The sequence below is a fragment of the Callorhinchus milii genome, unplaced genomic scaffold (genome assembly GCF_018977255.1).
Source record: "Callorhinchus milii isolate IMCB2004 unplaced genomic scaffold, IMCB_Cmil_1.0 Scaffold3, whole genome shotgun sequence".
Classification (NCBI taxonomy): Eukaryota; Metazoa; Chordata; class Chondrichthyes; order Chimaeriformes; family Callorhinchidae; genus Callorhinchus; species Callorhinchus milii.
In genome coordinates, this window is record NW_024704744.1 from 76,317,385 (window position 1) to 76,344,329 (window position 26,945).

At 41.9% G+C, this 26,945-nt stretch overlaps 1 protein-coding gene across 1 annotated transcript in view; it reads right to left on the reverse strand.

Annotated features, from left to right (window-relative positions):
- Positions 1–26,945, reverse strand: part of LOC103181707 (dynein axonemal heavy chain 8) — a 164,015-nt gene that overhangs the window by 34,683 nt on the left and 102,387 nt on the right. Inside the window, exons 62-75 of the mRNA XM_007898364.2 lie at positions 26,375–26,497; positions 23,403–23,533; positions 22,424–22,577; positions 20,578–20,742; positions 17,926–18,152; positions 13,641–13,759; positions 11,692–11,795; positions 10,353–10,529; positions 8,763–8,930; positions 7,868–8,083; positions 7,177–7,314; positions 4,859–4,986; positions 2,957–3,128; positions 1,792–1,947 (exon numbers count right to left, since the gene is read on the reverse strand). Coding sequence (XP_007896555.1) covers positions 1,792–1,947; positions 2,957–3,128; positions 4,859–4,986; positions 7,177–7,314; positions 7,868–8,083; positions 8,763–8,930; positions 10,353–10,529; positions 11,692–11,795; positions 13,641–13,759; positions 17,926–18,152; positions 20,578–20,742; positions 22,424–22,577; positions 23,403–23,533; positions 26,375–26,497 — 2,178 coding nt within the window. The remainder of the gene's footprint in view (positions 1–1,791; positions 1,948–2,956; positions 3,129–4,858; positions 4,987–7,176; positions 7,315–7,867; positions 8,084–8,762; positions 8,931–10,352; positions 10,530–11,691; positions 11,796–13,640; positions 13,760–17,925; positions 18,153–20,577; positions 20,743–22,423; positions 22,578–23,402; positions 23,534–26,374; positions 26,498–26,945) is intronic.

Sequence of the window (26,945 nt, forward strand, 5' to 3'; positions counted from 1 at the left end):
GGTCAGATCGTACCTCTCACACTGCCTCCACTTCACCTCGACAAACCCCTGCACCGTCTCATGCTGCGTTCCTCAGAGCTCTGATCCTGGTCCCCTCCTCTTCAATATCTATACGCTCCCTCTTGGTGACATCATCCGCAGACATGGGGCCAACGTTCACATGTATTCAGATAACACCCAACTGTACCTCTCTGTCTCCACCCTTGATTCCAGGACTACTACTGTCCTAACAGAATGTCTGTCAGACATCAAGTCCTGGATGAGAGCTAACTTTCTTCAGTGGAACATCAACAAGTCTGAGGCTCTCCTAATTGGCTCCCGTCAGCGCCTCCTCACCTCAGGCGCTGACAACATCACCATCCATGGATGCACAATCCACCTTACTAAGCTGGTCTGGAACCTTGCCGTCTTGTTTGACCCTCAACTACCCTTTCTACCCCACATGCGCCATGATCCGCTCTACCTTCCCCCACCTGCCCTGCAACATCGCCCCGGCTCCGTCACTGTCTCACACTGCAGTCCGCTGAAACCTTCATAGAAGCAAGCATTCATTACATCAAGGCTTGACTATACAAATTCCCTTGTCGTCCATCACACAAAGGATATAGTACAAGATCCTGATCCTCACCTTCAAAGTCCTCCATGGTCTTGCTCCACCCTACCTCTGCGACCTCCTAATCTCTTACCATCCTGCCCACTCCCTCCGCTCAGCAGGCTCCAGCCTGCTTCAGATCCCCCGCCTCACTCGCCCCACCATTGGCGGGCCTCACTCTGCCCCCACCCTCAGGAACTCCATCCCGCAGTCCCTCCGCTTCGCCCCTTCCCTTACCTCCTTCAAGACCCCTCTTCGACCATGCTTTCGATCATCCTGCTTTCCCCCCTGCCCTCCACCCTCCCCAATACCAACTTCCAGCTCGGGTCTGATTGTCCAGGGCCTTGGGACATCCTCCCAACGTGAAATGTGCTATACAAATGTAATTTTGTTGTTTTTGTTTGATGGACAATTGTCCTTGAAACCCTATGCCTAGTTCTGCTTTCCCTCACCTCTGCAATATGACTGGCCTCCACCTCTCCTCCCAGACTGCTAAGACCTACATGCAAGCCTTCATACTTTTACGCCAACGTCCTGCTCACTAGACTTCCCAGTTTCTCCTTACTCAAGCTGCAAACTATCTAGAATTCTGCAGCACATGTCCTTCCCACAATAAGCTCTACAAGCCCATCACTACTCTCAATCTTGCTTGGATCCTCTACCTCCCCATCCCCCAACAAACTAAATTCAAATTTGCTTCTTTAGTTCAAAATTACTCCTTGGCTCAGAGCCTCTGTAACCTTCTATAACCCTACTGCCGTAGCTGCTCCCTCTGCTAAGCAAATACCAACCTGGTTTATGTAGCCCATTCACTGGAAGCCACAGGATGTTGTTCACCTACAACTCTAAAGGGCACTTGAGAAAAACTGATGTTATTGGTTATCAAGGAATCCTTTTTCCTTGGTCAGCCAGCTGTCTGATACATGCAGAAATCCATCACCATGCTTAAGAGTATCCACACCAGAATTCCATGCATCCTACCTACACATGAAATTCCAGAGACAGATTGTTGGAATGAAATGCACACTCTCTCCCTGGAGGGTCACATCTTGCTTATCTAATTCCAGAAAGAGCCAGGCTTGGGGACACCAGAGTATGCGTTGGGTTACTGCTGGAGTCTAACCACCTAAAACACTTTTGTTTCAAGGGAAACAATTTATAGATCCAAATATCAATTTGAGAAAGTATGTGCATCCAACCTGTAATTCATTATGCTGCTCCTTATTCTTGATCCAGATTTTGCCCTGAGTCTGAGGGTCTATGAGGAGCGGGTATCGAGTTGCTTTGGTAACAATGATGCCATTCTGGACTGATAGGTCATCTCCTGGTAAACCCTGCAGGTTCCACTCACTGATCTGAGGATCAGAAACACATCAGCTGACTGAGAATCTTGGAACAAGACTGACTACTACAGCGCTATCAAAACCTTAGAACAATAACAAAATGTTTGGATGAGGATCTTGAAACAAAAACTAGAACGCAATTATGTTCTAGAATTTTTTTTTATTTCAAAATGATTTAAAAAATCTAGGCAGGCCAAATAATTTAACAAGTGGTCCATACTGTACAGTGCTTTTTATATCAGTGAGGATTTTATTTTTAAAAATCTTGCATTTGATATAGCAAGCTTCATGTCAGTACATTGCATATACAGGATATGTAATTGTAATTCGCATCAGCCAATATATGCAAAGCGATGTCCCATAACAGCCATCACGTGAACTACCACTGAGAGAAACTCCATTCTCTTTTTAAAAACAGTCTTGGGATCTTTAATGTCCACCTAAACAGGCTGATGGTTTAATGTCTCATCCAAAGGATGGTACCTCCAACTAACCAGGAAATTATAATTATTTACTTTTATTCACCTCTCTATTTTAGCCCAGAATTTCCATGAGACCGATATCCTGGCATTGTGTTTTGCATGTGCTACTACTTCCCTTCCCAGTTCTCTCTTAGCTCCCCTAACCTCTCTTCCAAATAGTAATTATGAGAGTGGATGAGTTGCATTTTGTTGAAAGTTTAATGTTTCTTTTGGCTGGTAAAAGTTTCCTCTAGGATTCAAGATTTCTGGAAAATTAAATCTTTCCAGTAATAAACAATTGGAATTTTCACTCATTCTATTTGGCAGAGGCACAAGACCACCCCTCACTCCCCCAAAACAGTTCTAGCCGCCAAGGTAATGGAGAATATGAAATTACATCAAAGTTGTGAAGGAGGTACTGTATAAATGAATAACAATGTATACTGGAAATTAGGTTATCTTAATTCATTTGATGATCATTGCTTAGGGAGTAAATTCACTTGATGACTCACATACTTAATCAGTAACTTAAATCTGACATAAATCAGACCCAGTCTCACCGTAGGCTGGTCCACCAAAAAGGAAATGAGGTTCAAGCTATCTGTGTAGGGAATCTTCCTTTTTTGTAGCTCTGGTTCCCAAATTGATTTCATCAGGATATCTCTGAATGTTTGGTTGAAAGGGCCACTGTATGATAGAAATGCAGTAGCCAGGAGCACATCACCCACCAGTCTGGAATATAAGAGATACCAAAATTGAGTAGACAACAACAATAAAATTACATTTATATAGCCTTTCACATCGGGAGGATATCCTAAGGCGCGGGACAGTTAAAAGCTTGCACCCGAGCTGGGGGATGGAATCAAGAGGGGTGGAGGGAAGAGTGGTCAAAGGCACAGTCAAAAAGGAAGGTCTTGAGACAAGCCTTGAAGGAGGCAAGGGAGAGGGCGAAGTGGATGGAGTTCCAGAGGATGGGGGCAAAAAAGCTGAAGGGAGTATCAGAAAAAAACTTGCAAGGGATATTAAAGGTAACAGTAAACATTTTTATAAATATATTATGAGAAAGAGCATGGTAAAGGGGAATGTGGGCCCACTAAAGACAGATGTAGGTGAGACTATAATGGATAATAAGGAAATGGCAGTCTTGTTAAATTAATACTTTGTATCCATTTTCACAGTAGAGCACAAAATACCAGTGGTACAAGAGAACCTAAAATTAAGTCAAAGAGAAGTACTTATTGGATTTAACATAAATAAAAAAAAACAGTAATGGAGAAAATAATGCGACCAAAGATAAATTTCCAGCACCAACATTCTCACCCGCACTAAACTCCGTACCTCCATTACCCCAGTCCTTGAACAAACTCCATTGGCTACCTGTCAGTGCGGATCGACTTCAAGATCCTCACTCTTGTATTTTAATCCCTTCACACCCTGGCAGCCCCCCCTATCTCTCCAACCTGCTCTCTCTCTACTACCCACTCGTCCCACTCGACTGGCTTCAGTGCTATATAAATGCAAGTTGCTGCTGTTGTTTCTGCCCGAGGGTATCAAAAGAAATAGGGGAGGAAATTGCAGATGCATTAGTCATAATTTTTCAAAGCTCTCTATATTCAAGAATTGTGCCTTTGGATTGGAAAATTGCAAATGTCACTCTCTTATTTAAGAAGGGAGAGAGGGAGAAAACAGGTAACTACATCTTAACATCAGTTGTGGGGAAGTTACTTGAATCTGTCATCAGGTACAGACTGATTGAGCATTTGGAAAAGTATGAGCTGATCAAAGAGTCAGCATGGATCACTAACATGGTGGATATGAGAATGTCTATGGATGTCATCTATATGGACTTCCAGAAACTTATCCCAGTTTATCTAATCGCTCCATGTAGTCCAGTCTCTCCATCTCCTCAATCATTTTGCTTGCCCTATTCTATATTCTCTTAATCGCTGCAATATCCCTTTTATATTACACTGACCAGAACTGCACACAGTATTCCTAGTGCAGTCTCACCAATGATTTATAAAGTGTCAGGATTACCCCACTATTTCGGCTCTATTTTGCCCTTTTAATACAGCCCAGCTTTACTGCCTTAGTCACTGCTATCGAGTACTGCTGAGATAACTTCAATTTATTATTAATTGGGATCCCCAGGTCCTTTTCATTTTCCGTAAAGCTTATTTTCTTACCATTTATATAATAGTTCCTTCCTAGATTTTTTGCCCCCATGTGAAGCACTTTGCATTTGTGACAAGGCTTAGTAATTGGTTGGGAAGCAGGAAACAGAGAGTAGGGATATAGGGAATGTTCTCTGATTGACAGCATGTGGCAGGTGGTGTTTCCCAGGGATATGCACTGGGGCCTCAGGTTTTCACCATATGTATATGTGTGTATATATATATATATAAAAATGACTTGGATGAAGGAATAGAGTGTTGTATATCCAAATTTGCCGATACACATACCTGTTTATCTGTGCTTTAAACTCCTTGCACTGATCTGTCCATCTGATTTTCTCCCCACTCAGACCATCTATCAGTGCTGATGCTGCTTGCATCTTTGCTCTACATGATTCTGCATCGTGTAACAGATCCTGAAAAGACGTAACAACATGATTCTGTTTCTATTCTTCCCAGAGTGCCTATAACAATCTCTGAAAGAGCTATTCCCTATTCCCCTGTCCTTTCCCCACATCCTTTATTTTAAAATATTAGTCCAATTCATTTTTAAAAGCCATTGTAGGTTCTGCTTCTGCAGCAAGTTATACAGTAAACCTTGTCTTATCTTTATAAATTGCATAATCACCTAAATCATACATGCACCTGAACTCATTCAGTTTCCTACCACTTAGGGATTTCTTTACACTAGTTGTATTAATGATCTCCTAACTCGCTGCTCCCCTACACTCCATTACTACTACGCTTACCAGCTGCATTGAATCGCGGGAAATGACATCCTGACCCGCCTGCGGAGTAAGGAATCTTGCCTAAGGTTTTGCCCCTCCCCGGGAATCGAACCTGAATCCTCTCGCTTTGCAAACCAAGCTCGCTAACCAATACGCTACGGAACTCCATATAGTGTAGTGGTTTAAATTGGATTTTATATGATTTATACAAGTTTGCCTGCAACTCAGACATTGCGCAAGTCATATTAAATGTTATGCTCCCGACTGATATGACGTATGTGAGTTTTACTGTATATATAAACTGCTTTCCAGATTCTCAGTTATCTCAACAAGTTTCAATTTACTTTGAAATGGGATATTTAAATCTCCAATTGTTTCTGCTAGATAGTACTGCACAGCCTCACATTCAACCCCTTCACGCGCCCCTTCGAACTCCTAGATGACTTGATAACGGTTAATAAGCATCCTCGAATCACAATGGCTCAGTTTTGATGGTAATTAAACCCATCCACTCTTCAGGGAACAACAAAACAACTACTTGCACTTATATAGCACCCTCCATTCAGGGTAGCGCCTCAGAGCACTTAACAGTGACAGAGCCTGACTCCGATCTGGAGGTGGGGAGATGACTGTAAGCATGGTCGAAAAGGAAGGTTTCCAGCATAGGAGAGTGAGGGGGCAAGGTGGAAGGATTGAGGGAGAGTGTTCCAGAACTTCAGGGCATAGTGACTGAAAGCCCAACCTCCAATGGTAGAGTGGAGGGAGTGAGGGACAAGCAGAAGGCCTATGCCAGTCGAGCAGAGGCGCCGGGTGGTGGATTGGGGAGTGAGGAAGTTGGAGAAGTAGTATGGCTTCCGTCTTGTCCACATTCAGCTGCAGGAAGCTTGCACTCATCCAAGCCCTGATGTCTGCCAGACAAGCTGATAGAATATTGCGGACATGGAGTCGATGCTGGAGAAGGCAAAGTAGATTTGTGTGTCATTCCCATACATATGGAAGTTTGCAGATGACATCGCCCAGAGGGAGCGTACAGATGAGAAAAAGAAGAGGGCCAAGGATGGAGTCTGGGGTATTCCTCAGGTCACCGGGCGGGGGCGGGAGGAAAAACCATTTGCCGAGATGAAGTGGAGGAAGTTGGTTAAGTAGGTCTCGTACCATGCGAGTGCGGTCCCACTAAGGTGGATGAGGGAGGAGGCAGTGGAGGAGGATGGTGTGGTCGACTGAGTCGAATGCGGCAGAGAGATCCAGGAGCACGAGGAGGCAGAGGGAGACCTGGTCACAGATAGAGAGGATGTTGTTTGTGACTTTGACTGTGCTGTGGGCAGGGCGGAAACCGGACTGCAGGGACTTGAGGAGGGAGTGGAGGGAGAGGTGTGACCGAAGATGACAAGCAACTTTAATTGCAATATCTGTACAGTGGCCACCTATCATGGACAGACCAGGGCCAAGAATTCCTTGACACTTGGCAGTCACATTAAATGGGGCATTTATGCACTGAGAGCCTAATTCTACAAGGAGTACACTTTGAGACATCTTCACGACATGAAAGGCATTATTATAAATGTAAATTGTGTTGTGTGCAACACACTGGAAGTGATATCAGGACAAACCCTACACGTTAGATGACTATTTTACAAACCACACTTACAACCTGGTCAATCAGTCATTGGGCCCAGCCAATAATGAGGTTTCTCTGCATTGGTTTGCAGCAAATTCATTCAACAAGCAAAATCTAAAAATTGCTTTAATATTTAAATAATTAATTTAATATATAAAACTCCCAGGCAAGTAGCTAGGATTTCAGTTCTGATACTAGTTAGTAGTGATACTGAAAGTTAATTATTCATTGGATAGTGTGTTTCCATCATTGTGACTTACCATTTTCTCCTTCATGGCAGCATCAAACTTCGCCTGAACTTTATCCAACTCTGCCTGTTTTTCATCCAGCTGTGCCTGAGCAGCATCCAGCTCTGCCATTGCCCTTCCAAGGCGGTTCTCTTGTATGGCCAAATTAGCCTAAAGAGCATCAGAGTATAGTCAGTGTAACAGCTATGCTTTTGTCTAATTCTCATAGGTAAAATAATTCAAATAATAGTGATTAGTTGATGCCAAGCTTGAGTTTTAAAAGCCTGTACATTGTTGGAAGTAAGAAAAGACCGAGGGAGATAGGACATTCAAAAGTCTCGTTCTGGTTCTGGAAAATAATGAATTAGAATAGGAACAATGGGGTCTTATCTTATGGTGACTTCCCTTTATGAGACACAATGAAAAGAAATGATCAGCATAAGATAACCCTCAATATATATATTCATCCAAGTAATTTATTTATATATACAGTGAAAACCTGAGGGCCCAGTACATATTGATTTCAACGCAGTCTTTCAAAAAGGACCCAGAGTGCATCAGCTGGTGTATTTGGATTGCCTCTGTGTAATCATCAAACAGAACCAAGACACATAAATAAACATTACTACTAAATATTCGATTAAAACATTTCATAGAAGATAGCCATTAATTGGTCATTTGACATCCGACAAGCATAGAATTTGAGCCCTCACTGGGTGATTACCTTTAGAGGCAGGACTTCCTTGTTAATCCCAAAGAAGGCAGCCATAGCCTGAGTCCACGCCAGTAAGCCTGCTACATTCCCACAGACTTTTTTAGCATTCTCGAATGTGTAATCTTCCATTATGAAATATGGTTGGAGCAGCTCCACCATTTCTTCATTGATATTATCCTTCGGGAATGTCTGGAGTGCCTGGAGAAAGCCAGTGCCACTCAAAACCTGATAGAGTGCAAAAGCCCATTGTTACATTGGGTTCATAAAGATTGAAAAGTAAAAATGAAAAACATTACAATTTTACACGTACAACGTGGTTTGAATTTTCCTGAAAGCAAACAATGGAGTTCAAGGGTACCATTCCATCATTTTCAAAAAAATCTGGTTACTCAAACCGATGAGGCCTCAATAGGCTCGATTTAAACATTAGAGACTATTCACCAGTCCCACAGACTCTTTTACTTTAAAATTTTATTTAAAGAAGGAAAAAAGGTTACAGAAGCTAGTAATACAATATTCTCTAAGAATGTTCAGAAGATTTTTATTGAAGTATCCTATAAATGAAGACTTTATAAATAAATTGAACCCTAATAAGATTTTTAATTATATATTAATGAGATTTTTAAAAAATCTAGAACAAGGGGGCAAGGACAGAAGAGAGAAAGTTCTGACTGAATTACTTTTCCAGGGAGCAATGAATACTGTATGTGGAATGGATGAACTAAGGAGGTGGTGGAGCAGTACAGAATTCGAGAGAGAATTAGGTAGATTCAGTAGAATGCCAAAACGCCAGGATCAACAAGCTAACTCATCGATTGTCCACTTTTCTACATTATGCTTTTATGTGGAAATGATAATACTGTTTACCAAGAAAACAATGGAATATTAAAATAAAGTGACTCACCTTCAAAGACTCACCCCAAGATGGTTTAACACAGGGTTTCTCAGGGTCCATGGTGATTGTTTCCATTTTCTTTTGAAAGAGAATCAGGACACAGTCGAGAATCCTCATGATCAAGTGAGGTGGCTTGGCCAGTTTACGCACAGTGGCAATGTCAGCTGGTTTGATGGTCTGGAACACAAAACACAATGTGTTCACTGTAATTAAAATGATACAATCTGTTCACTTAACAGAAGTAAGTGCGGGCAGTTTGTATTTCTCACCTCCCCGACAAATGGTTTGGATTAAACCATTTTGCAACATTGGTATTATGACAAGGAATTTCCCCGATTTAATCACTGGCTTATGCTAAGTGGTACAACAGCAGTGCCCCAGCATCTTAATATGACTATAAAGTACTTTGGTCAGCAGGAGTTAAGTGCAGAAACACATCACCATGCCTAAGAATCTCCAAACCAGACTGAGAATTCTGTGCATGCCACCTACACATAGAAATTCCTGTGTTTGGAATGGAATGCACTCTCTCCCTGGAAAGTGCATGCTGCTTACCGAATTCCAGAGAGCATTAGGTGCAGGTTGACAAGAGCCAAGGCTTGTAATGCACAGAGTGTGATTTGTGGTACAGCCCCTCATAACTCGGACACATATCCGTGTCCACTGAGCAATGTTTAATAATGGAGAGGAATGTCCATTTAATACACAAGACTGTTCATTCCAAATGTTCGTTCTTTTACTTATTTCTTTTAAAATCTGTGCAGATAGATTCCTGAGTTAAAGTATGATCTTTGGATTTGGAATTAAAAGCTTATTTGCAGTTGGAAAAGGAACAGGTGAGACCATTGATATATTTTTATTTCATGGAGGCTGAAGAGTAATTTATTGTTGTTAATATTTTATTGTTGGACTGAACTTGCCCGTACCCTTGCGCTCTATAAATGAAATCTTGTTGTTGTTGTTGTTGATCACTTGTAGCCATGTTATCAGCACACATCACAGAAAAGGCTCAGAAGGATCAACGCCAGAGGTTATTGAAATTAATTGTGACCACGAAAGAGGCCACTGACAACATTCAGTAGAGATAAGCCAGATAAAATCCAAAACACATAGCAATAATATAAACAGTAATATTCCTTGGATTTGAAGTGATGCCTTATCAGCCAAAACATCTGAAAGTGCTTCACAGTGTTTCTGTAGTATGACTGCACTTGCAGGCAAACTCAGCAGCCAATTTGCATCCAGCAGTGTCCTACAAGGAGTTCTGAAGTGAATGACCAATTTTATCTGCTTGTAAGCAAATCAAAACATAATTTGGAATAAATTCACCAGGAATATGTTTTAAAAATGTAACTTCAAAGTTCTTAAGAATAACTGAAAATCTTATCTCCATCTTCAAGCAATTCTAGTTAATGCATTGGAATGATTTCTGAGATGTTTAAATGCCAACAATTTGCACTTAAATAGTGCCTATCACCCAGGGTAGCTTCCCAGAGTGCTTGACAATATGAACCGGGGGGGGGGGGGGGAGGTGAACATAGGCATGTTTGAAGATTTTTTAAAAATGTTTTAATTTTTTTTTAAAGTTTAGGAACTCACATTCAGGGCAGCTTCGGCTGCTTCCAATGCCGGTTTGGCAGCTAACAGTTTCTCCTCTGCTACAATCTTTTCCGATTCTATTTCATCCACAATCTTCTGGGCTTTTTCTTTCACCAGCAGGACTTCATTTTTTACCATCTCTGCTGCCTGGGCACTCACCGTCACTTCTCCCAGCACCTGCAGCACACACAGCACATTGATAGTGGTGCAGCAAATAGGTGTTTAATGGATACTCAAAATGACGTTTCTGCATTACTGCCAGGTAAATTGCAGCCAAAATTAATTTTAATCCCACATAAATTCTCACTCAGGCCCATGAATTGGATGGGTAAACATGCCACTGTGGGCCAGGATTTTTCCTACTCAGCTGCTAATAACACCCTAACGGATAGATCAGAAGAGCAGTTCATCCTCCGAGAATACCCACCCCCTGCCTCCAAGTCGTCTAACCCAGCATCAAGCTGTTGTTTAACTGAGTGCAGCTCCTGGCGTCAACCACCCTTCCTAGTTGTAGTTGTTAATTACCCTCTGAGAAAAGAAGAAAAATGGTATTTGTCCTAAAAATGCCCTTTGTAACCTAATCCTACATCTGTTATACTGCTATGTTGGGACATTTGATAGTGTTGTTCTATGTTTACTTTTTCAATCTGATTTAAAATGTTATACACCAAGATCCTCTCTCCTTTCAAGACTGAAGAGCTCAAGTCTAATCTCATTACTAGCAATCATCTTCCCTGCTCTCCTTTGCACTTCCTCTAGGATACAAGAAGCCCTTATGTCGCAGAAAAATGTATGCAGTTCTCTGGGTGCAGCCTGACCAGACCAGTATAGCTTGAGTATGACATCTGGGGATTTGAACTCAATTGATTTGGCAATATAGACCAGCATCTGTCTTGTTTGTCTTGTTTATTATTGTCAGGCATGTCACCTTGGAGCCAGTTAAACTCCAAGGAGACCCCCCCCTCCCCAGGAGAATAGGATAGTTAGCAAATAAAGTAGATATCTGCACATTAATAAATTCACTGCTTGTGTAAGTGGTGCAGAACAATCTGATATATTTCCCAGTTGTGGAATACTGCATTACACAGACACCCGGTATCTGTGAGTATCTATACTGCACTCCCTGACCATAAATGTTACACTTTTGTGTTATTTTCTCTCTGCATGTTGTCTGTCCATTTCCTATTTAGCTAGTTTGTTTACAAATCTAACAGACTTTGTCAACTGGGTCACCAAATGAGAAATACTGTAGCTGGGTTCCCTGCCTACAGCCTTGTACTGTTGCAACTATCAAAATTACATAAAAGAAAATGACTTTGATAATGAATTGTACACAAACCTTATCAGCATTGTTTGATGCTACAGCCAATTCCTTTTCTTTCCCCGCCAGCTCTGTTGCGAGTGCTGCCACTGAAACAGTAGCTTCCATAAGTTTGGCAAGACCTGAAGTAATACAGTTAGACTGGTTAAAATTTAGTGTGTACCTCACATAAAGTTCATAATGTATTGCATCTGTAGATTCAAGCCTCTTTAAACTTAGTATCTTTTTGATAACAGCCAATTCTATTTACTTGCCTCCCCTTGATTCTACTGCTGTTCTGACAAAATACCTATCAGACATTAAGTTCTATATGTGTTCTAACTTTCTACAGCTCAATGTCGACAATACTGAGGTTTTCATTGCTCAACAAATCTAATAAAAGTTCTTTGATGAACTAACCAATAGAAACGATGAAAGTAATGCCATAGATACGGTATACATGGATTTTCAGAAGATATTTGGTAAGATGCCATACAGGAGACTTTTAGAAAAACAAATTCATGGTGTAAATGAAAATATAGCAAAATGGATAGAAGTTGGTAAAAGAATAGGAAATAGGGGGAAGAGTACCAGAATTATTTTCAATGAAGATGTAAATAGTGGTGTCTCCCAGGGGTCAGTTTTAGGACCACTGCTTTTATATAGATGGTCTGGATTCTGGTATAAACGGGCCAATTTCTAAGTTTGCAGATAACACAAAAATAGCTGAGAACAAAGAAGATTGTAGGCAACTTCAGGGGGACATACAATACAAAATTACATTTGTAAAGCGCCTTTCACATCGGGAGAACACCCCAAGGCGCTGCCATAGACAGATTAGTTGATTGGGTGGAGAAATGGCGAATGAAATTTAATGCAGACAAATGTGAGGTTATATATTTTGGGAGAAAGCATAATGAGAGCAAATATATGTTAAGTATTAAAAGGAATGAAAAAGTAGAGGGATCTAGGAGTCAATGTACATAAATCCTTAAGGCAGGCGGACAAAGCTGTCAAGAAAGTAAATGGAATCCTCGCTTTCTTAAATAGGAGTATAAAATATAAAAATAATGTGAAATTTATATAAATCGTTATAGAATATTGTGTCCAGTTTTGGTCACCCCATTTTAGGAAAGATGTCAAGGTAATAGGGAGAAACATTGCTGAAAACTTTTAAATCAAAGTATGTACAGTAAGCCCTAGACAACTCAACCTGCCTTAACTAGTCACCAGCACTCACTTAAGTAACTATTAGTGTCAATATCCTGATACTTCCCATGCAAAATGTCACTTTACTTAACACGTAACTAGTTGCATTCTAGAAATTCTTGTAAGTACTTGGAAAATTGATCGGATAGCTCACCCTAGAAGATGGCATCTTGCATTGCAGAGGCTTCCCTCCCTATCCTGTGATTGGTACGGGCAATCAGTGGAGATTGGGCGCGCATTCTCAGATGTATCTTAGGGGCCTCTGGGCCATGGAGGTAGACGGGCTGTGGGTTCCCACCCCACCTCCACCCGATCCTGTGGGCGGGAGGTCACGGTCTCCCAATAGACCAGAGGCTGCTGCGATACATCTGAGCATGTGCGCCCAACCTCCACTGAGTGCCCATACCAGTCACAGAACCCATTGTGGCCCCAGATCACTGATGTCTAACTAGCCACTTCGGACAACTAGCTGCTGACCCTTTTTCCCTTGAAGTAAAAAGTTATCAGTAGTTTACTGTACGTGCAGATAACAGTTAGAACATTGCCTTAAAGGTCCTCAATTAAACAAAGCAACAGCAATTTGCATTTATACCCCATGACCCAGGATAGTGTCTCCAATTGCTGTACAGTGGTGAGGTTGGACTGTGGCAGGAGGAGGTAACCATAGGCCCAGTCAAAGAAGTAGGGGTTAAGGTGGGATTTAAATATAGATAAAGAGGGGGTGACTCTGGTTAGTCTCCACTGCTCTACAGTAGTTATAGAAGAGTTAAGTCACTCACCCATTTGCATGTGCTCTGCCAGATCATTGATGTTCATATGCTTTTCTGAATAAACAGCTTTATAACTGTTTATGAAGGACAAGAATGATTTTGGGGTTATGTGAGTTCTTCGCCGATACCTGAAAATTAAGCAGAAATATTTTTTTCTAGTACATACATTTATAACATTTGAACATATATTAGTCATTGATACATCAGCACAATGGGATATGTGGGAGTAGCACAACATATCTAGAAAACCCACTTATATCTTGGTGGGAAGAGGATTACAAACCCCCTATTTTGATATTAAGTGTCCAAACGTATCCTTGGTTTAGATCAACTTCCAAGATTAGCGTTTCAACTCGGGCTGCTGTGCAATATCAAGTGTACAGCAACATACCATGCATGAGTACATCAATTATCCATATGTCCACTTACATATTTTGGTTCCAATGCAAGTGTGTAACTGCCAAAAAGATTTCCAGGAACACAATTTTTTTCCCACGTAGCAAAACTGTGATCTGGCAACACAAGTTGAATGTGTTTATTCAGCAGTTTGCTTTTGTGCAATGCAGGATTGTACAGGGAGAGAATCTGAGTTACAGAGAGAAAGTCAAAGAGATGGAAAGATGGAAAGTTAGCAAGAGAAATGAATCACGCAGAGAGAGAAAGTTTCAGAAAAAGACAGACATAGAGAATGTCAGAGACAGAGATGATAAGATTGGTCTGGATGAAGAAAGCCTTTTGACCCATCTGATCTCATTCTTCCAGAATAGCAATCCTACTGCCCTATCACAGCATCAAGCTGCTTTTTAAATGAGTTCAGTATCTTGGCCTCAACCAACTTTCCTGGCAACCTGTTCCAGTTGTTGATTACCCTCTGAGTAAAGAACATCTTCCCTGGTATCTGTACTGAAATTGCCGTTCGCCACTCCAAACCTATATCCTCATATTCTGCTGTCTTGGTGCATCCTAAAGTATTGATCTGGGTTTACTTTTTCAAATCCATTTAATGTGTTATACACCTCTACAAGGTCCCCCTCAAGTCTTCGTCTCTCAAAACTGAACAGCTCTAGCTTGCCTAATTGTTGCTCATATCTCATTTCTCTAAAAGTAACTCTCCCTCGTTGCTCTCCTCTGCACTGCCTCTAAGGCTTGCCTAAGACAGTCTCCTGATCAAATGACTAAAATTGTGTAGTACTCCCAGTGTAGTATGACCACAGCACAATACATCATGAGTATGTCTTCAAGGATCTTCACTCAAGTGATTTAGCAATATAGCCCAGCATTGTATTTGCTCTGTTTATTGCTGCCTCACACTCTTAACATAGCAAGTGATGAGTCAATTAACTAGATCTCTTTCACCTTCCTTTTGAGTGTGTTACTGTTAGTAACCTATCCATGGAATACTTGTGTTTCCTATACTTGCATCCTATATGTAGGATGCAAGAATACCCTGCATTTATCTGTATTAAACTATAGAAAGTTAGATTCTGACAGGAAATCAAAATAACATAGAATGTCAAAGAGACTCAGAGAGAGAAAGAATGAGAAAATCAGGCAGACAAAGTTAAGGCACTCACGAGAGTGAAAGAAAGTCTTGGGAGTGAAACTGAGAGAGTGAGACAACAACAAATTACACTCGTATAGTGCCCTTCACGTCACAAAGACGTCCCGGGGCACTGGACAATCAGGGGTTTTGGAGCCGAGCTGAGAGTTGGGGTCAGAAGGCATGGTCGAAGAGGAAGGACTTCAAGCGGGACTTGAAGGGAGCAAGAGAGGGGGTAAGGTGGAGGGATGGAGGGATAAGAGTTCTAGAATGTGGGAGCAAAGAGAAATGGAGAGCCAGTGAAGCCGAACAAGAACAGGGGTGATAGGTTCCCGGAGCCTGGTGCGGGAGAGGACACGAGCTGCAGAGTTCTGAATAATCTGCAGCTTGTGGAGGGAAGAATTGGGAAGTCCAGTGACCAGGTAGTTGGGTAGTCAAGTCGGGATGTAATGAAACCGTGGATCAGGGTCTCAGTGGCCTGGGGTGAGTGGCCTGGGGTGAGAGGAAGTGGGGAGGCGGGTAAAGTCAAACAGATAATTATTTGGGGAGGACAAATTTGCAGGGCTATGGGGAGAGAGGGGATGTAGGATTGATTTGGGTAGCTCTTTTCAAAGAGCCGGCACAGATACGATGGGCCGAATGGCCTCCTTCTGTGCTGTATAATTCTATGTTTCTAGGTGTAAAAGGTGGAACTTGTCACGGCACGAATGTGGGGTTTGAAGGATAGCTGAGGGTTGAAAAGGACACCAAGATTTCAGATTGGCTCGGTGAGGTGAAGAGTTCAGCCACGAATGGTGATACGGTCAGCGACTGAAGTGAGGAGGCGCTGTTGGGAGTCAAACAGGAGGGCCTCTCTTGCCAACATTGAGCTGGAGGAAGTTAGCTCTTGTCCAGGACTTGGTGTCAGACAGATAATTAGCCAGGACATCAACGGTTCGGGAGTCGAGGGTGGAGGCAGCGAGATAGAGTTGGATGTCATTTGCATACATGTGGAAATTGACCCTATGCCTGCAGATGACATCGCCAAGCAGGAGCATGTAGATTGATGAGGGGTGGACCGAGGACAGAGCCCTGAGGGATGCTAGATGTGACAATGCGAGGGCTAGAGGAGAAGCCGTTGGTGGCCACAAAGTGCAGACGGTGGGAAAGGTGGGATTGGAACCAGGCAAGCACAGAACCATTGAGGTGGAGGTGAGAGGGGAAGCGTTGGAGAAGAATAGTGATCAATCAACATGAAAATCAAACAGAAATAGAAAATTAGAAGAAATCCAAGAGGGAATCAAAGACATAAAGAAAGTCCAAGAGAGAAAACATCAAACAGAAAGAGATGGAAAATTAGCATGTCAGAGAGAAAATGAGTACAAAAAAAGTCAAGAAAAAGCTGGAGAGACACACCCTAGACTCCCCAGAGAGAGAGAAGAGCTGACACAGTGTGATACCATGGTGACAGTAAACTCCAGATGGAAGAAGATACTGGTCAGCACTGTAACTGATTTGTATTTAGTGCGAATGCCAATATTCACATACGGATACATGAAAACTATCTCTTTCCATATCCACAAATAGGTCTGGACCCAATTAGTTTGTTCATTATGCCCTCTGTTGGAAATCAATACAAGAACAATAACAACAGCAGCTTGCATTTATATACGGCCCTTCACATAGCATAATATCTGGGAGACCTGTACAGTTGGTGGTGCTGGACACCAATCTTGGAAGTGGGAGCTGACCATAGGTGCAGTCAAACTGGCACATTAGGTGCTTCAATTGCAGGTTATTGAAAATTTTGTGATTGTCTGTGCGTGTGTCTCTATGTGAATGTGTCTGTGAGTGTGTCTATATCTCTTTTGTGTGTGTGTGTGTTTATGAGTGTCTCTGTGTGAATGTGTGCCTCTCTGTCTCTGTGTGTCTCTTTGTGTCTATGAGTGAATGTGTGTGTGTTTCTCTCTCTCTCTGAGACTGTATCTCTGTGTCTGTGAGTGTGTCTCTCTCTCCTTGTCTGTGTCTCTCTCTCTCTCTCTCTCTGTGGCTATGAGTGTATGTGTCTTTCCCTGTGCCTGTGAGTGTGTGTGTCTCCCTCTGTGTATGTGAATGTCTCACTCTCTGTGTCTCTGAATGACTGTGTCTCGCGATGTCTCTGAGTGTCTGTGTCTCTCTCTGTGCATGTGAGTGTGTGTGTGTCTCTCTCTGTCTGAGTGTGTGTTTCTTGCTCTGGGTCTCGGTGTTGTGCCGGCCTTGAGAGGCAGGAGGTGGTGAGCTCCTGTCGCCTCACTGGTGTCCCCCCTCCCAAAAGAAATGGCCACCCAGTTTTTGTTAAAGAAGCAATCAATATTTTTTTTGCAACAATCTGATATGTGTTATTTCATGTTTAGTTTTTAATCGATAAAGTGAAAAAATGTAGTAGTAAATTGTATCTCAATCGCACCAATCAACCACCGCAATCCTCCAAATCCAACAAAATCTGCTGCAATTTCCTGCAGCATTTGCAAAGCGCTCCACACTTTTTCAAACCAATGTCTGCACTTTTCTATTGGCCTAGGCGATAATCTATAAGTAGGAAATGTACGTGTAAGATTGTGAACTTCTGGGTAATATATTACTGTTATAACCAGCTATCAATTGTTCAGTTCCATGTCTTCAGAAACCCCAGTTAATTTCTTTTTTTGCTAAGAGTTAAACTAAATGACTGGTTAATTTTACCTATTTGGTATTGCTAACGTTTTCCAATAAACCAGCCAACAACCCACAACATACCTTTGGAAATAGTCCTCACACGTTTGAAATACCATGTCATTAAAGATGCTCATAGTTTCCTCCACATGTGTTTTGATCTCAGGTGAGCAGGCAATATAGAATTCACTAAGGAAATAGTGAGAAACAGCAACCAGGGCCTCTAAAGGCCAGCGACTAAACCAGTCCATAGTGCAGCCAGAAATCAGTCCAGGAAACTTAAGCGAGCGCGAGCGAAACTTCTCACCAACCTAACACCAGATAAAATAAAAGATTTAAACTGCAAATCTTTTCAAAGAAAGTTTAAAAATTCTAAATGGTTGTACTTAGGATTCTAGGAACATGCTCCTAAAGCTCTATTTAAATATATATACTAACTATACAAGAATGTAAAAATAATGGTCATAATTAATACAGATTTTTATCCTCATACACTAGGCTCCACGAACCTATCACTCGCCCGGCTCCACTGGCTTCCCAACTCCCTGTTGGGGCTTTCTGCCCCCACTTTCTGGAATTCCATCCTATAGAGATCCTTCACCTCACCTCTTCCCTCACCTCTTTGAAGATCCATCTGAACACCTTCCTCTTTGACCTTCACATGTGTTCCCCACCCCCCCTCAGCCCCCACCTCTCTCCAACCCCCCCCAACTCGGGTGCAAACCCTCAACTGTCCAGCGCCTTGGGATGTCCTCTCGACATGAAAGGTGCTATAATTTCTTATTGGTATTGTCATAAAAAGTGTGTGAGATTCTTTGAAAGGAACTTGTGAATAGTCCCCCCCCAATAAGATCAATTGCAGAGTACAGTAATTTATGGATACCTGCCAAGGCTAATGAGGTAGGGAAATCCAAAACAATGCAACCAGATCTGTGGTACAGTTTCAATTCTGATAATTTTGTCAGAAGTTTTATTCCTGTCATGATCACATAGAATCATAGAATTATACAGCACAGAAGGCCATTTGGCCCATCATATCTGTGCCGGCTCTTTGAAAAGAGCTACCCAAATCAATCCCACATCCCCTCTCTCCCCATAGCCCTGAAAACTTCTCCTCCCCAAATATCTATCTACCTCTCTCTTGAAAGTTGTTATCAAATTGGTTTCCACCACTCTTTCAGGCAATGCAACCAAATCTAAACAACTCACTGTGTGAAAAAAATTCTCTTCACCTTCCCTATTTTAAATCGGTGTCCTCGGGTTACCAACCTACCGGGCAGTGGAAATAGTTTCTCCTTGTTCACCCTATCGAATCCCCTCATAATTTTGAAAACTTATCTTAAGTCTCCTCTTAACCTATTCTGCTCCAAGGAGAATAATCCTAGCTTCTCTAGCCTCTCCTCATAACTGAAGTCCCTCATTCCTGGTAAATCTCCTTTGCACCCTCTCCAATGCCTTGACATCCTTCCTGTGGTGCCCAGAACTGAACACAGTACTCTAGCTGAGGCCTAACCAGTGCTTTATAACTTGCTGACTTTTGTATTCTCTCCCCCTATTTATAAAGCCTAGTATCCTGAATGCTTTTTCAGCAGCTTTATCTACCTAACCTGCCACCTTCAAAGATTTACTTATATGAACCCCCATGTCTCTCTCTGTTCCTTCAACCCCTTTAAGATTCTACCATCTAGCTTATATTGCCTCTCCACATTCTTCCTCCTAAAATGCTTCACTTTGCATTTCTCCACATTAAACTTCATTTGCCATGTGTCTGCCCATTTTACTAGTCTGTCTATGTCCTCCTGCAGTCTGCTATATCCTCCTCACTGTTTACCGCTTTTCCTACTTTAGTATCATCTGCAAACTTGGAAATTGTACTTCCTATATCCAAGTCCAGGTCATTTATATAGGCCAAAAACAGCAGTGATCCCAATACCGATCCCTGGGGGACACCACTGCACACTTCCTTCCAGTAAGAAAAAGAACTGTTCGCTGCCACTCTCTGCTTTCTGTCTCCCAACCAGTTCTGTATCCATGCTGCCACTGTCCCTTTAATACCTTGGTCTTCTATTTTGCTTACACGTCTCTTATGTGGCACATTATCAAACACCCTTTGAAAATCCATATAAGCTATGCCAACTGCACTACCTACATCCACCCTCTCCGTTACTTCATCAAAAAACTCTATTAGGTTTGTTAGACACAATTTGCCTTCAACAAATCTGTGTTGGCTGTCCTTTATTAATCCACATTTTTCTAAGTAAAAATTTATTTGTCCTGGATTATAGTCTCTAGAAGTTTCCCCATTACTGAGGTTAGGCTGACTGGCTTGTAGTTCCCAGGTTTATTCTTCTGCCCCCTTTTGTATAGGGGTATAACATTTGCTGTACAGGGGAGTAACATGATCCTGATATGGATGATAGCACTTTTATTCTCTTTTAACATCTCAAGTTCAGGGAGGCAGACCAAGCACAGCTGCACTAGGTGTTCCAGAGTAGAGGCTAATTCTTGCATTTGATATAGCACCTTATCAAGTTGTCAAGACATCTCAAAGCGTTTCCACAGATTTAACTTTATTTTCAGGCCAACGTGGCAGCCAAATTGCGCACCAATGTTCCGCAAATTTTACTTTGATCATGTAAGGTTTTTGATGCACTTTCTTTCTACCATTTGCAAAATATATTTAAATCAATCGAGTGTTAAACTGTTATGGTGAATTGACAGTGAGAAGGTACTGACCGGAGAGAAGCAGAGGACAACATGCAGATTCTTTTTGGCTTGGCTTATAAAGTAATCATACAGGTTGTCAAAAGTTGGAGGGTTGCGGGGTTGGTCCTTCTTCATTACTGGAATTAACTCTTGAGTAATCTCATCAAGTTCATCTCGTGCAAATAAATTAGACACCTATGGAAGGACAGTCAAAAATTATTTAAAAATCAATTATCCCAGGTAAGTTAATAGTTGGGATTTTGCTCCTTACTGATTTTAGTCAGTAATAATGCTACTGAATGAAACTGTACTAAAGCTAAAATGGGATTGGAGGTAGTTTCCTGTAGTGAAGGGGATGAGAGGGAAAAGAGCAAAAGTAATAATAATAATCCTTGCATTTGATATAGCGCTTTTCACGTCAGGAGGATGTCCCAAAGCACTTCACAGAACACACTGTAAAGTGAATTGACTGTATATTTGTGGGCGAATGCGGCAGCCAATTGAGCACAGCAATGTCCCACAAACAGTCATAGATTGAAAATGACCAATTTATTATTGTTTTTGTTTTTTGGAGGGATTATTATTAGGCGTGAGGAGTAAGGAAACTTGCCCAAGGTTTCGCTCGGCCTGGAATTGAACTCAGGTCTCTCGCTTGCAAAGCGAGTGCTCTAACCACTGAGCTACAGGACTCCAAAAAGTACTTTGACATAGTCAAACGTGTTCAAGCAATCACCTCCATTCAGCAACTGCTCCCTGTTAACAACCACCATGGAACAGGCCGGACATTTCAGTTTGCACACAATCCTTACTCAGAGGCCACCCTTACATGTGGAGTCCTGTAGCTCAGTGGTTAGAGTACTTGCTTTGCAAGTGAGAGACCTGAGTTCAATTCCAGGCACGTTGAAACCTTGGGCAAGTTTCCTTACTCCGCACGGCTAATAATAATCCCTCCAAAAAACAAAACAATAATAAATTAGTCATTTTCAATCCATGACTGTTTGTGGGACATTGCTGTGCACAATTGGCTGCCGCGTTCGCCCACAAATATACAGTCAATTCACTTTACAGTATATTCTGTGAAGCATTTTGGGACGTCTAGAAGACGTGAAAAGCGCTATAGTCCCAAAGCGCTATATCAAATGTAAGGAGTATTAGTATTATTATTACGTAAAGGCCACTTTGGCCCTGTTCCCTGAGCAGTTGTGTATCTTAATGTAACAGGCTCGCTCTGTTTATGAGTTGTGCGGCAACAACAGCACTTAATTTTGAGCTGAAGTAGGGTGGTGTAGCTAGATGGATTTTCTTTGGGCTGTAAAGAAAGTAAACCAGGTGTTGCATGTCCTTGCTTTTTTTTTGCTGGAATGGGAATTAAAGATTAAGTGTATTGTGGGATGTTCAGGGATTGTGTATCTGACAGTTAGGACTAACAGAGATAACACTCATACTAACTCGGTGGAGGGGGAGGTAGATTTTGTGGATGGTGGGTTAGATGGGTGATTGTTTACAATTCTGCATGTATTTTAGGGGCATGTTTATTCTGTCATACAATTTTAACCGAATAAGCTGCAGAGAAATAAATAATCGTTAAATCACACTTGTACTGTGGATTGCCAACGTGCATTCCGGAGTCCCCAGATTTGTCAATCTGTTCCTAATATACTCAGGAATTAGGAAAGAAGGCTCTACAAAGAGAATGTGCATTCCACTCCAGACGGGGAAACTTTCATGTGTAGGTGAAATACATACATGAAATTCTGTTTGGTTTGAATATCGTTAAGTATGGTGATGGGTTTACTGTTATGTCAGGTTGACCCTGGCTATCCAAATTATAAATAAATATGATTGGACTGGAACAGAGCTCAAAGTAGTATTGTACCTCTCCAGAAGACAGCACATTGTTGAGATACTCAAGGAAAGATTCATCTTTAATTTCATTATCTGTGAATATGAACGTGATTCCCTTCCTCTCTCCGCCAGCAGTTCTGTACAGTATCTTCAGATCATCCATCAGATTAGCAACATTATATGCTCTGTCACGAACAACAAAACATGAATTACATAAACAACAAAACAAAATGTGATAGTTAAATCTGAGTTTTCTTCACATAAGACATGGAAACCTATGTACTGGGATTTTATAGGTTTTAAAACAGGGATCCTATTGAAACATGTTCTCCCTGTTGTGAACATGACAACACAGTTCTTTAGATCTGCAAGACTCAAACAGTCATGAGGTAAATTACACATTAATCTGAAGGATTTTTGCCAGGAGCCCGGATGAACTTCTCTTCTCCAACAACTCTTCTTTTCCAACAGTATCATGGGATTTTTAACATCCAATTGAGGTAAAACCTAAGTTTAATGTTTCATTGAAGAACTGTGTAATGCTCCCCTAGAACTGTGCTGGAGTGCTGCATAGACTATGAGCTCAAGTCGCAATACCGGGTTTGAACCCACAATGATCTGATCCAGAGGTGACAAAGCTTCCAACCAGGCAAATTGCTATGTAACTTTGAGACATTGCACCTATAGGATTAGGTAAACTGAAGAAATACATCAAAAGATGGGGGGTGGATCTAACATCCAATGAGACTTCTATTGTGCATTACAACACAATGTTCATTACAGTTAGCAAACATGTGTTAAACTCCAAGATACATAGAGTATATTGGAGTCTTAAGCATTGAACTTGCCAGTAAAATTGACGATAGTTTTTTTATATTGTGTCTCAGTGGTTCTGAGGGCTGTCGATGAGGAGGAGGGTAATTTAACAACATGCACAAATAAAGTACGTCCAAAGCAAACCTGTAGGTTTTTGCGTACATTTCTAAAACTGCGGTAAATATTACGCGTACCTAGTTAAAGTGATTTGAAATATTTTGTATCCAGCAATGAAAGATGCCAGTTTTGTAAGGCTTTGTTTTCCAGAACCACCAACTCCAACCAGCAAAGCACATCCACCTGCTGTACGGATTATCCGAGATATCTGCAAAATAAGGATTTTCCAGTTAGTTGTTAATTATATTTTCTCTTCTCAATAATAACGTTACTACTGACAAAAGTTTACTTGAAGAAAAACGTTTAACATCTACAACACAATAATGAAGTACCATCATTTCACTTCAGGCATTTGAGCTCAAACAAAGCCATCAGAGAAGATGATAATTGTATTTTATAGCTATTAATAAAAGTTCTTAGAAACATGAATTTCAGTGCATTGAAAAACAATTCTGGTGGAAAGAAGTTTGACATACAGACAGACGTGCTCTGATAGTTGTTGCTTTTCTTCAGAAATCTTATTCAAGAAAGCTACAAAGATTATAGTAAAATATAGCCGACTCCCCAAAAAAACATTGTCGTCCTGATTTTCTAAATGAAAAGGCTGCTCCAACCACACTGAATCTAGAACCACGTACTGTACTCTACTGCCTCTTTCAAAGTGTGATTGTGAAACCAACCCTGCAATTTCCACCAAACCATATAAAAGCCTGCCATGTCAGAGCTGAAATTCCCTTTCCCATGCACTGAAAGCATAAGTGGTAACTTGCCTATTTCCATGTTCATGGGCCAATCATAGTAGTATAACGCAAGAATGAAGAGTCAGGCAAGCAATGATAGATTATGTGAATGACTTATCAATCTCACTGATAATCACTCTCAGTGGTTGTATATGCACAACTAAAATGAATGATTAAGATTTTCATAAATGTTTGTCTGAGTTTTACGCAAGTATTTACACATTATACCACAATGTTTAGATTTGAAGTGCCAAGTATTAAATTTGTACTTTGTAACAATTTTCTACAGTGCCTGCCAGGCTGCTCTGAGTCCATTGGGATAAGTATTTTTCTATGAATTTTTTATATAGAAGACAGCACACTTTTATTCCCACATTAATCATCTACTTCAATTGGACATTTATGGCTGTGGGTGCATTTGGCACATGATTCGTGTGGCGTCTCCCATTTGTTTAGCATTATCCATGGGATTTGGAGTTCTGGTCTGTATCTCAGCTATTTCCAACCAGCTGAGCTTTATAGGTACTGGTTCTGAACTATTTTTGAGGAATAAATTGGTACAGTATAACTGCTTTTCTTGGGAGCTTATTCCATATATACATTACTCAATGGAAAACATTCCTTTGAATTTCAGTCTTGCTTAATCACTTTCGCATTTCTATTCCTTTAAAAGTGATGCTAATTTGTTAAAGAAAGCAATGATTTGTGAGGCAGGAGAGGTAAAATGGACTTTTGCCTACTTTTGGGATGTGAAAGGCGCTATACAAATGTAATCTTGTTGTTGTTGTGTTCGAATATTCTCAAACTTATGAATAGGCCAAATTAAGAAGTTTGGGTTGGCCTGTGAATTAAACTGAAATAATTTAGCACAGTTATGGAAATTTATTGTAATGCTTGTTAAACTATTTGCCTGTGAACAACAACTTGTATTTATATAGTGCCCTTTGTCTCGGAGCACTTAACAGTGGCGGAGCCTGACTCTGAGCCAGGGGGAGGGAGGAAGTGACCATAAACACGTTCTTCAGTCATGATCTAAAAGAGGAAAAGGCGGGGAAAAAGGCAGAGGGATTGGAGGAGAGAGTTCCAAAGCTTTGAGGCATAATGGCTGAGTGGAGGGGATGAGGGACAAGCAGGAGGCGAGAGTCAGCCGAGTGGAGGCAATGGGTAGTGGAGTGGGGAGAAAGCAGGTCAGAAAGATAGGGAGGTACAAAGGCATGAAGGGATTTGTAGACAAACAACAACAATTTGCATTTACAACAACAACACAAAATTACATTTATAGAGAGCCTTTAACGTTGGGAGCACATCCCAAGGCGCTGGATAGCCAGGGGTCAGGACCCGAGCATGGGGGAGGGGTGAGGAAAGGCAGAGAGGTGGGAGGGCGACTGAAGGCACGATCGAAGAGGAGGGTCTTGAAGGAGGCAAGGGAGGAAGTGAGGCGAAGGGACTGTGGGATGGAGTTTCAGAGTGTGGTGGCAGAGAGATTGAAAGTCCGGCTACCGATGGTAGGGCGGGTCGGGCAGGAGACATGGAGCAGGCCAGAGCCCGCTGAACGGAGGGAGCAGCAGGCAGGTTGGTAGGGAGTCAGCAGGTCAGAGAGGTAGGAGGGGGCAAGGCCATGGATGACCTTAAAGGTGAGGACGAGGATCTTGAATTCAATCTTCTGAGGAATGGGGAGCCAGTGGAGTCGGGCGAGGGTGGGAGTGATGGGGTCACGGAGCCTGGTGCAGAGTTTTGGATGATATGCAGCTTGTGAAGGGAAGAGTTGGGAAGGTCGATGAGGAGGGAGTTTCCATAATCAAGCCTTGATATGATGAATGTGTGAGTGAGGGTTTCGGCAGCCTGAGGGGTGAGGCAGTGGCGGAGTCTGGCAATGTTGCGGAAGTGGTGGTAGGCAGTTCCGGTCATGGCGCGGACGTGGGGAAGGAAGGACAGTTCAGGGTCAAACAAAGACACCCAGGTTCCTGACTGGCTTAGTGAGGTTGAGTGTGCAGCCGTGGAGGTTGATGCTGCCAGCGCCTGAGGTGTGGAGGCGCTGGCGTGAGCCAATCAGGAAGGCCTCAGTCTTGCTGACGTTCAGTTGGAGAAAGTTATCCCTCGTCCAGGTCTTGATGTCGGACAGGCAGTCGGTCAGGACGCCAGTAGTCTTGGAGTTGAGGGTGGAGGCAGAGAGATAGAGTTGGGTGTCATCCGCATACATGTGGAAATTATATAGCGCCCCTCACACTGGGTAGCATCCCAGAGCGCTGAAGAGCTTGGATGTACTTAATTTTCCTTTTAAAAAAAGAATAAGAATCTTAAAAGCTTACTTTCATCAGATGTATCATTGCATCCTTGAAGAAAACCAAATCAAGGTAACCTGATCTAACACCTTCATTGTGCTGTCCCTGATAAAACTGCAACTTCTCAGTGAGGAAGTCAAAGTTTGGTATCTGAATTGCAAAAAGAAGCAACACTTTAGCAAACAAAGTAATTAAACCAACAGTTAAGAACTTGCATTTATAGAGGACCCGCCAGGTATGATGTCTTGGTGCGTTTTACAAAATAACAATAAATTGCATTTATATAGCGCCTTTCTCATCGGGAGGATGTCCCAAGGCGCTGGACAGTGAAGGATTTGTACCTGAGCTGGGGCTTGGAATCAGGAGTGGGGGTGGGAAGATGACTGAAGACACAGTTGAAGAGGAAGGTCTTGAGACGGGCCTTGAAGGAGCAATCGAGGGGTCGAGGCAGAGGAGCTCCGGGATGTAATAATAATAATTGCTGCATTTGCAACTTCTTAATCTGAATGCTGAGACCTTTGGTGGTACCCTTTGTGCTACCTCAGTGGTGATCAGCTAGTTCATAAGTTCTGAGATGTCGCCCGGTGTGGAGGGCGCT